General features: G+C 43.4%; 1 protein-coding gene across 1 annotated transcript; it reads left to right on the forward strand.

Annotated features, from left to right (window-relative positions):
• The first annotated feature begins 7,197 nt into the window (after positions 1 to 7,197).
• Positions 7,198 to 9,811, forward strand: LOC143740605 (uncharacterized). The gene is made up of 6 exons (XM_077232573.1): positions 7,198 to 7,398; positions 9,001 to 9,123; positions 9,246 to 9,307; positions 9,395 to 9,492; positions 9,591 to 9,709; positions 9,794 to 9,811. The coding sequence occupies exons 1-6, from the start codon at positions 7,198 to 7,200 to the stop codon at positions 9,809 to 9,811; spliced, it is 621 nt and encodes a 206-aa protein (XP_077088688.1).
• The last annotated feature ends 847 nt before the right edge of the window (positions 9,812 to 10,658 follow it).

The raw sequence follows: 10,658 nt of genomic DNA on the forward strand, positions 1-10,658 counted from the left end.
TGAGGTTTCAAAGACCTGGGTTAGACCGGTTTCAAGCAGAATTTACACAAATCAGTCCAATGCTTATGGTAACGTGGTTGGTGCTAAATCTGCTGGTTATGTGACGATACTGTAGGCGGAGGAGACGCTTGCGAGCTATCTCTCTCCTGCTTCATCGTCTTCACTTAAAGCACCGGCTCTTCCACCAAAAAAAAAAAAAATAAATAAATATATATACCTCTGTGCTGGTGGGGAAGGCTTACTCGGTGGCTCGGCAGGCGGCTGCATGTTTGCATACGATGACTTTTATGCAGGCTTTTCAGGCCGACCTGCTCAAAGGAAATCTGAGGGGGGTCCCCGCCGAGAGAGACTTGCGTTCACCTCCCTTAAGGGTGCCCTGTCTCTCCCGGCGCCCTCAGGGGCCCGTCCTACTAACCCTGCCGAAACAGGGCGTAGAAGGGTCTGTCGATTGCTTTCCCGAGGGACGCTCGCCGCCTCTAAGGAGGGTTCTAGTGTGTTCAGACCAGTCGTTCCCTGCCGGTGCGCCGTTACAGGGCACTGTGTCTGTCACGCAGAATGTTCAACCAGAGCAAAGTCTTTCGTCGAGTTCGTCTTCAAAAAGAGCACAGCAGAAGCGGAGTGTCACGTCTCGTGCCCCCCTGCAGAGAAACTGGAGGGATGAGGCGGGGTGCTCTCCGGCGCGGCCTTCTCGGGGCAGGACTGATCTGAGGACAGTCATTGTCGCCAGAAAGGCCGCGTCGAAAAAGTCCTGACGGGCTGAACGTCAGGACTCTGAGGGTGGTCCCCATCGGGAAAAACTTGAGTTCACCGCACAAAAACACGGTGCCCTGTCTTTCTCGATGCCCTCAGGGGTCTGTTCTACTAACCCTGCCTATACAGGGCGTAGAGAGACTCGGCGAGCGATTTCCCGAGGGACGCTCGCCCCCTCCAAGGAGGGTTGTGGAGTGCTCAGACCAGCTGTTTCCTGCCAGTATGTTACAGGGCGCTGTGTCTGTCACTCGGGATGTTCATCCGGAGGCCAGCCTCGAGAGGCTGGTTCCCTTAGTAGAGTTCCTGGCGGAATGGGTCCCCCACCCAGCAGGGAGTTAGGATACTACTTCATCGAAAAAAAAAAAAAATCCTGACGTGCTGAACGTCAGGGTTCTGAGGGTGGTCCCTATCGTGAAAGACCTGAGTTCACTGCACAAGAACACGGTGCCCTGTCTTTTCCGATGCCCTCAGTGGTCTGCTCTACTAACCCTGCCTTCACAGGGCGTAGAGAGACTCGGCGAGCGATTTCCCGAGGGACGCTCGCCCCCTCCGAGGAGGGTTGTGGAGTGCCCAGACCAGCTGTTCCCTGCCAGTACGTTACAGGGCGCTGTGTCTGTCACTGGGGATGTTCAAATCAGATCCGTGGACTGGTTTGTCATGATAGATCTAAAGGACGTTTACTTCCATGTATCTATCCTCCCTCAACACAGGAAGTTCCTGAGGTTCGCTTTCGGGGGCGAAGCGTACCAATATCGGGTTCTTCCGTTCGGCCTAGCACTGTCACCCCGAACATTCACGAAGTGTACGGATGCTGCTATAGCCCCGCTGAGGTTACAGGGCATCCGCTTTCTGTACTATATAGACGATTGCTTGATTCTAGCTCAATCGGAACAACAGGCGGTTCGGCACCGAGATGTCGTTCTTGCTCATATCAAGTGACTGGGGCTGAGGCTCAACGCCAAAAAGAGTGTTCTTTCTCCATTACAGATAACCACTTTTCTAGGTGTAGTGTGGGATTCAACGACGATGCAGGTACGATTGTCACCTGCTCGTATTGCTTTGATTCTCGCTGCAGTAGATCAGGTCAAGCTAGGCCAGTCATCCACTGTAAAACAGTTCCAGAGACTGCTAGGTCTCATGGCAGCTGCATCCAACGTGATACCTCTTGGCCTCTTGCACATGAGACTGTTACAGTGGTGGCTCAGGACCAAGGGATTCTCCCCGAGGGGAAATCCGCTTCGCATGATCGTGAGTTTGCGACGGTGTCATCACGCCCTGATCATGTGGAAAGATCCTTGGTTTCTGTCCCAAGGCCCTGTGTTAGGAGCTCCTTGTCGTCGCGTTATGCTAATGACAGATGCCTCTCTCACGGGTGGGCTCAGGGTCTGTGGGAGGACCATCATCGTCTGTGGCACTTAAACTGCCTAGAGATGTTGGCGGTGTTTCAGGCTCTGAAACACTTCCTCCCAGACCTAAGGGGCCACCATGTTCTTGTCCAGACAGACAACACATCGGTGGTTTCTTATATCAACCATCAGGGGGGTTTGCGTTCTCGCCCGTTTTACAAACTGGCACGTCAGATCCTTCTATGGTCCCAGGGGAAAATTCTTTCTCTGAGAGCTTTTATCTCCCGCGGTATTTAAATCAGGGGGCAGACATCCTGTTAAGACAGGGGCCGAGGCCCGGGGAATGGAGTCTTCACCCCGAGGTGCTGGAACTCCTATGGAAACATTTCGGTCTTGCCGAGGTAGACCTATTTGCTTCTCGAGAAACATCACACTGCCCGCTGTGGTTCTCTCTCAGCCATCCAGCCCCGCTGGGGTTGGATGCGATGGTACATCCGTGGCCGAGGTCACGCTTGTACGCTTTTCCCCCGATCGCTCTGCTCCCAGGAGTTCTGGAGAGGGTTCGCCGGGACGGGCTCAGTCTCCTGCTAATAGCCCCGTTCTGGTCGGCCCGGGTATGGTTTGCGGACCTAGTGTCTCTCCTCAACGGCTCTCCCCTAGAGATACCGATCAGGAGAGATCTGCTCTCTCAGGCGAGTGGGTCGATCCTTCACCCCCGTCTAGAGCTATGGAGGCTGTGGGCTTGGCCTCTGAGGGGGCCCAGCTCATAGATTCTGGTCTCTCGGCTGAGGTCGTTGAGACCATCCTCCGATCCAGAGCTCCCTCCACGAGGAAGTTATATGCCGCGAGGTGGAAACTTTTCACCTCTTGGTGTGGAGAGCGCCAGCAGGACCCAGTTAACTGCCCGGTTGGTACAGTCCTGGATTTCCTGCAGGACCGTCTCTCCACAGGGTTATCCCACTCCACACTGAAGGTGTATGTGGCGGCCTTAGCTGCTTACCACACCCCTTCAAGTGGAGGTTCCCTCGGGAAACACCCGCTTATGTCTCGCTTCCTTCGTGTCACCTTGAGGCTGAGGCCTGCAGTTCGCACAAGGGTACCAGCTTGGGATCTGGCCGTCATCTTAGAAGGTCTCTCCCTTGCTCCTTTCGAGCCCATCGAGGAAGTTTCGGAAAAGTTTCTTACTCTAAAGACTATCCTTCTTCTCGCTATCTCATCTCTAAAAAGAATTGGAGATATTCAAGCACTTTCGGTGGCTCCCTCGTGCCTGGAATTTGCTCCTGGTTGGTTAAGGCCTTTCTCTTTCCGAGACCAGGTTATGTTCATAAGGTTCCAACTGTTTCAGTTAGACCTATAGTTCTGCAGGTTTTCTGTCCTCCGCCTTTTCTGACGTCAGACCAGGAGAAAATTAATTTGCTGTGCCCAGTTTGGGTTTTGATGCTTACGTCCACAGAGCTGCCCTGTGGAGGAGATGGGAACAACTGTTCGTCTGTTTGGGTCACCTAAGAAAGGGTGTCCTGCATCTAGAAAAAGGATGAGCAAGTGGGTGGTCGAGGCCATCCCACTTGCTTATGGTTCGGCCCATCAGCCTTCACCTTTGGCTGTAAGGGCTCATTCCACCCGGAGTATGGCTGCTTCTACAGCTCTTCTTTCAGGAGCTTCTCTTCAGGATGTTTGTGATGCGGCAGGCTGGTCCTCACCGCACACTTTCGTTAGATTTTATTCCCTCGATCTTAGCTTCACTCCCGGGGCTCAGGTTCTCTCGTCGGTTTGTGTCTCCTAATGACACACGACGGGGATTTGGTCGTATGGGGATGTGGGTATTGCGTTCCCACTGCGATTTCACGCAGCGGTAGTCCCTGAAGGGGAACGTCCCGGGTTACGTATGTAACCCTAGTTCCCCGAAGGGACGGACGCTGCGTGTCCTGCCATACTCTCGGCATCCCCTTGGGTCGCTGCTTCAGTAACTTTTAAGCTGGCGTATTGTGTACTCAGGGGATATTTATAGCTTCCTGGTCGATGACGTCACTCGCCGTACCCTCATTCTCTCCATTGACTGATTTCATTCATGCTTCAGACGCGTCACGCTGAGAGCGTTCCCACTGCGATTTCACGCAGCGTCCGTCCCTTCGGGGAACTAGGGTTACATACGTAACCCGGGACGTTTTGTTTTTTGATTCATTGTCTTATTTGTTTGTTCCAAATGAATTTTTTTTATAGAAATGTAACATTTATTCGTATAAAAGCAATCAAACAAATAGTAAAAAAACAAACAAAAAAAAAAACATATCAATGTGTGTTGTGGTGTCATATGCCAGATCAAGTAACGAAGTGACCTTTAGGAATCACCAATATGGTGTGCCTGACCCCTAGTGGATTTTTTGCAGGTGATGCAGCTAAAAGTCTCACAGAAAGCTAATTGTTTGAGATATTGACCTAAAATTTTAGTGGTTAGAATTTTGGCTTTGACTTTCTGTCATTTTTAGGCTGAAACCTATATTAATTAATATATTTTTTAATAAAAGAAAAAAATATATATTTTATTATATTTTCATAACAATAAACGTAAACTTCAATAACTTTTATATAATTTAATTATATTAATTTATTCCACTTCAGCAATAATCTGCCAAGTGTCTTCTTTTAAAAGAGACCAACCATAAGTCTTTAGTCCAAAGGATTCATGAATTACAACCGTTTAAGTTTGGCTAGTGCATTTTCACGTCAAAGTTCTAAAAGTTAAGGGGTTAAACCTCTCACTTTTAGCGTCTGGACCAATCACACACAAATTATTCATTATTTTTAATGAATAGTCCAGTAAGCTTACTCTCCCAACTAAGATATGTGGCCAACTTTACTGCATGAAAAGTGGGATTTTCGTCAGTAAGCGTCACTGTAGATTGTCGTGGAAGTTCAGGTTTACGACTGCACACGGCAATTTGCAGGCAACATCCAAAACTGCCGTGAATTGTCGGAAATTGACGTGGGCCTTGCTTGGCAGTTGTCCCCCCATGACCCCCCTCCTCCTAACTCTAGGGGAGGCTTTAACATGTAAATGAAAATGCTGTGAGCTATACAAATGCAAATGAGGGTAGCAGGGGGAGTTTTACCCCAGGTGACATTTTTCTAAAAGATATAACTTAATTCTAAGAAAATCTCTGGTAGAAATAGATCAGGCTCAGTATAGCGTAATTATCAGTGCTCGAATTGAGGGGGGGCTGGGGGGATCCGGGACCCCCCATAAGAAGTAAAAAATAGAATTGGGGAGGGGGGGGGTCCCTCAGATATTTTTATTTTAGTAAAAAAATAATAACAAATCTGATTGAATGCATGCAATGGATATGGTAAATATACGGTAAATTTCGTGAATTGATTATTCACAATAATTTTTGTTAAAGTTGGCTAGTTGTCATGTCTCTTTAAAATGTAAACGCCCGCCCCACATCTAAAGAGTGCTGTGCGCATGACATCGTTGACTGACAGGACTGTTTGATTGGCGCCGCTCCGTTGAAGCTAATTTTAACTTTTAAAAAATGGAGAAAAATAAACCTCCACTCGAGGTCGGGAAGAGAAAGCTTCTTACCGACTTTTTTGAGGGGTAATTGTCTCTCTCTATATATCTTTCTACTTTATATCTACCCACACCATATCGGGGCTTTTGTATTCCTTGCGTAAGCTAAATTGGAAACATTTAGGCTTAAGTTACTATTTTTTTCATTATTAATAGTCCTGGTTCTACGGGAGTCCTAGAGATCTCGACGGAGATGGATAACAGCTTTTTAGTAAAGGGAGCGATCGTTGTGTGCTTTCTATGCTTTCTAATTTCCATTCAGAATTTGTATAAAACTTGTTTTTCATGCTGCCAGCCAGGACCAATGGCCACGTAAACACAAAGTTTCGGGAATTACATACGCATTTATGCGGGATTCACTCTTGAAATAGCAATAATTGACATTGATTGCCATGGCATTGTTTGTTTCTGAATAAAGCAGCCTTTTTCACTGAAATGGTCGTTGAATAGTTGCTGACTTACTCACTCATAAGTGCTTTTCCGCCATCTACTGGACGTAACTGTGTAAAAACTGCATGTGCTGAAATAGTTGAAAAATCCCCACTAACACACAGACTGACAGCCTGTTTTGTCACAATCTATATGTTTAATACCTCATAAACAAGTTTCATCCATTTAATCAAGTCTTTTGGAACAAACATTATTGTCAGTGCCACATAATCCACATTAATCATCCAGTTATTTTTAGGGTAAAAACTACATTGGTAAAAAAAGCTAGAATCATTCTGTTGGATGTACACTACTTTTCAAAAGTTCAAGAGTCTCTTCTGCTCACCATGCCTGCATTGATTTGATGCAAAATACAGTAAAAACTAATTTTATAAAATATTATTACAATTTAAAATAATAATACGATAAAATATCATTTATTTCTGTGATCAAAGCTGAATTATCACCATCGTTTCTCCAGTCTTCATCACATGATCCTTCAAGGATCATGTGATGAAGACTGGAGAAACGATGGTGATAATTCAGCTTTGATCCTTCAGATCTGAAATATAAACTTTTGTAGCATTATACACTACCATTTAAAAGCTTGTGGTCAGTAAGAATGTTTTTTTTTTATGTTGGGAACGAAATTAATACTTTTATTCAGTATGGTTGCATTAAATTGATCAAAAGTGACAGTAAAGACATTTATAATATAACAAAAGATTATATTTCAAATAGAAACTGTTCTTTTGAACTTTCTATTGATCAAAAAATCCTGAAAAATAAAATAAATGTTTATTACATAAATGTTTGTTGATCATCAGATCATCATAGAATGATTTCTGACAGATCATGTGACACTGAAGACTGGAGTAATGATGCTGAAAATTCAGCGTTGATCACGCATTTTACTGTATATTCACATATAAATCAATATTTCACAATATTACTGTTTTTTTATCAAATCAATGCAGCTTTGAGCAGAAGAGACTTTTAAAAACATTTAAAAAATTGGATCGATCTCAACTTCTGAATGGTAGTGTATATTTCATTTCATTATGTGTATTTATTTAAAAATAAAACTATTGAAACCAAAACATGGCATTGTCTAGTGTGCAGGTAAAGAGGGCCTCCAAGGCAAGCACAGTCCATTCCAGTTTAGCAGAGGGCAGTGGCAGGAGCTCAGCACAGGTTAGCAGCGACAAGATCTCAGAAGAGGACAAATGCAGTGATAACAGCTTTATATGGGTCTGTACCACCAACAGCAGCTCAGCACAGATCTACAAAAGCAAAGAGCAGGTCAGCAACAGCTCAGAACAGCTAACTCCCACCAACAGCTCTATCACTGCTTTCGGAGACATTATGAAATAATTATTCCTGTGCCAATGTTGAATTTGACAGTGATACCATCCAGTGAGTCTGGAAACCATCTGATTATTTTCTACCGTTTTTGAGACATTTCAATATATTTTGAAGTTACTTGCTTTTACGGGTCTTCAAGAGCCTTATATGTAGTCCCTGGTATATTTGCCATAGTTGCTGTTTTGAGTCTGCTGCCCTCTAAATCCAGTATTACTTTAGTAAGTAATTTAAAGTAATTTAAAAGAATAATTATATATATATATATATATATATATATATATATATATATATATATATATATATATATATATATATATATATATATAGCCTATATAATTCTTTATCAAGCGTTTTTAATAAATAAGATATATTTATGCATATTATGATCAAATATATTGTATATTTTGTATAAAGTACATATTGCAAGACTAAACCAACATCCACCCCAGAAGAGATCAGATGTGCTCCTACAGTCACATTCAAATCCAGACTCAAAACACTTCTGTTTAGCTATGCATTTACTGAATGAGCACTGTGCCACTGTTCGTCCGACTGTTACTGTATTTTATTTTATTTTATTCTAAACTGTTTTAATTATTTACTGTATTTTATTTTATTATTCTAAATTGTTTTAATTATTCTGATTTATTTTGATTATTTTAATTTCTTCTATGTAAAGCACTTTGAATTACCATTGTGTATGAAATGTGCTATATAAATTAACTTGCCTTGCCTACATTTTAAATGTATATATTTAATGAAAGTATGCTAGATTAATTACTGCATGTCATTAGCAATGGCCAATATTGTGTAAAAAAGATACACAAAACAATTTATTTCAACAATGAATTTTATTCAGGCTTTGCCACAAAGGTAAAATGTGCATTCCATGCAAACCTCATCACAGTCTCCTAGAGCTCAACCACTGTGCATAGTGGCATGACTACAGTGACCTTTTCTTTGGTCTTGCTTAAATGCACAGTGGATGTGTTAACCACACATCTCCCAGCAATGCGCTCAACAGGCAGAAATGATGCTGGGTATGACGTGTCTGTTCCCTGCAAGCTCCAAACTTCTATTGGCTTTCCATAAAAAAATGGCTTTCTTTAGTCTTGGGACTTCCATCTTTTAACTGATGGCATCCCGTGACAGTGTTTATATCACAGAGCTTGTTTATATCATAAACATGCAAGCTTGTTTCGCGAGTTCTTCCGTATAACAATGACCTCACATGTGATTGGAGGAGCCCGACGAGCCTTCTAGACCTCGTCCAATCAGGTGCGAGGTCATGATGACGCATACGGCAGTACTTGCAAGATGAGCATATAAACAGACAGATGTTTTTACTCCTTTACTCGGACATTTTCCTACATTTCCTACGTTTTTGCTGCTTTCCTGTTCTACAATGGCTGGACGGCGTCTTCCCATCAACTCCTCTTCATGGACGCGATCATGCCCTTTCAGACAGTCCGCAGACCGGCGAGAAGAAACTGTTAAATGCTATCAGTGGGTTGTAAATGAGCCGTTGTAAATGAGCAGTTCGCTGTAGTAAATTCCAGATTGCTGTCCATGGAGGATAGGTTGGCTGCTTTGGAGTCGAAAAACTGTGTGGAAGAGAGTACCTCCAGGAAGAGAAGACGGGTGCACAATCCTAAGATTGCGGTAAGATGCTAACTAAGCTGAAGTACCCTAGAAGCATCAAAAGCTAAAAGTAACTTATCCTTGTAAAATAACAAGTGTAAGTTGCTTTATAAGAGTGTATTTTTTGGTCTTGTCATTTTCAGGAAGCAGTACGCCGTCTTCACAACTCCGAGACAAATTGTAGGCGCTACGAACCGGAGCAAGGGTAAGATTAAAACATATACTTTCATTCTCCTGAATAAGGAAATAGATCCATTAATGCCGATCTTAACCGTACATTTTGTTTTCTCAGACTAACCTCGCCTCATAACGAGGCCGTGACCTCATATTTGCTCGGAGCAATGTCTGCAAGTCCAGATTTACATGATGCTGATAATGACGACATTGTGTGTAAGTAACTTTTAATATTTTCTCCTTTATTGTTTCATTTTACTGTGACTTGCATTGTTTTTTTTTATTCATTTCACTCTCATTTAATCATTTTCCAGCTGCCTGTAAAACATATTACGAGACCGTGCGCAGGAGCTTCAGGTACAAACAACCAGATCTTGCATCGCAGGCGGAAGCTATGAAGAGTTCAGCTCGGAGTCATGCGAGAAGAAAGAGGGTAAGATTTATTTGATTAGATATGTTTTTGATCAATGTGACTATTTTGCAAGTGCATTAATAGATGTGTTGTGTCCATACGCAGTGCATCGCGCAGTACTGATTGTCTTTATTTGTTGTTTTCACAGCTGCTAGAAGCGAGACAGAGTGTGCTGGCTGAGGATGAGGTGGGCCTTTGGAAGTGCGCTACCATAGACCTAATGTCGGATGAGGAAGACGGCATCGTTGGCGGGGTGTCTGGATGGATTGTGCGACCTCCGTCTTTTCGCAGCCAGGAGCTCACAGAACTCTGTGCCACACTGCAGTCTAGATTAGAGGCGATGCCAAAATACAGGGCAACGCACCACAGACGTCTGCAAAATGGACCAGATTCGGACAGAATTACCTACAGCTCCGAAGCTGAAAACAGACACTTCATGGTGCTGTAGGATTTTGGGCTTCTCGTGAGCTTCCAATTTGTTGTATGGGCAAATCTCATATGTTTGTATAGTTTGTGTGTTTGTGCAAATAAAGCTCTTTCTTTGAATAAACAGCATGTCCCTGCCAATTTATTTTCCTCAAATTCATTCATGTCCTTGATGGTAATAATAATGTATAGTATAGTATAACAATATGAATATACAACATAATAGCATATGATATGAATATATTTATTTATATATAAATAATTATAATTAAATATAAATAATTTATATATATATTCAAGCCATTCTCTGGCAAGGCGCTCGCGCTGCTATTCATATGCTAATTAGAGCCATTCGCACCTCCCGCTCTCTCCACATACGTCATGGTTCGTTTCCGTCAATATGTGGCACAGACGAACGCGACGTTCACATGCTGTAAATTGTCGTTAACTGACGAAAATTATGGAGATTTCCGGCCGTGTACGGGGATGAAAATCCCACTTTTCATGCAGTGCTTCCCCTGAAACTAACACCACTGGCAGAACT

This window comes from Siphateles boraxobius, unplaced genomic scaffold (assembly GCF_051911475.1).
Source record: "Siphateles boraxobius isolate OS27281-9 unplaced genomic scaffold, OSU_SipBor_1 175, whole genome shotgun sequence".
NCBI classification, from domain to species: domain Eukaryota; kingdom Metazoa; phylum Chordata; class Actinopteri; order Cypriniformes; family Leuciscidae; genus Siphateles; species Siphateles boraxobius.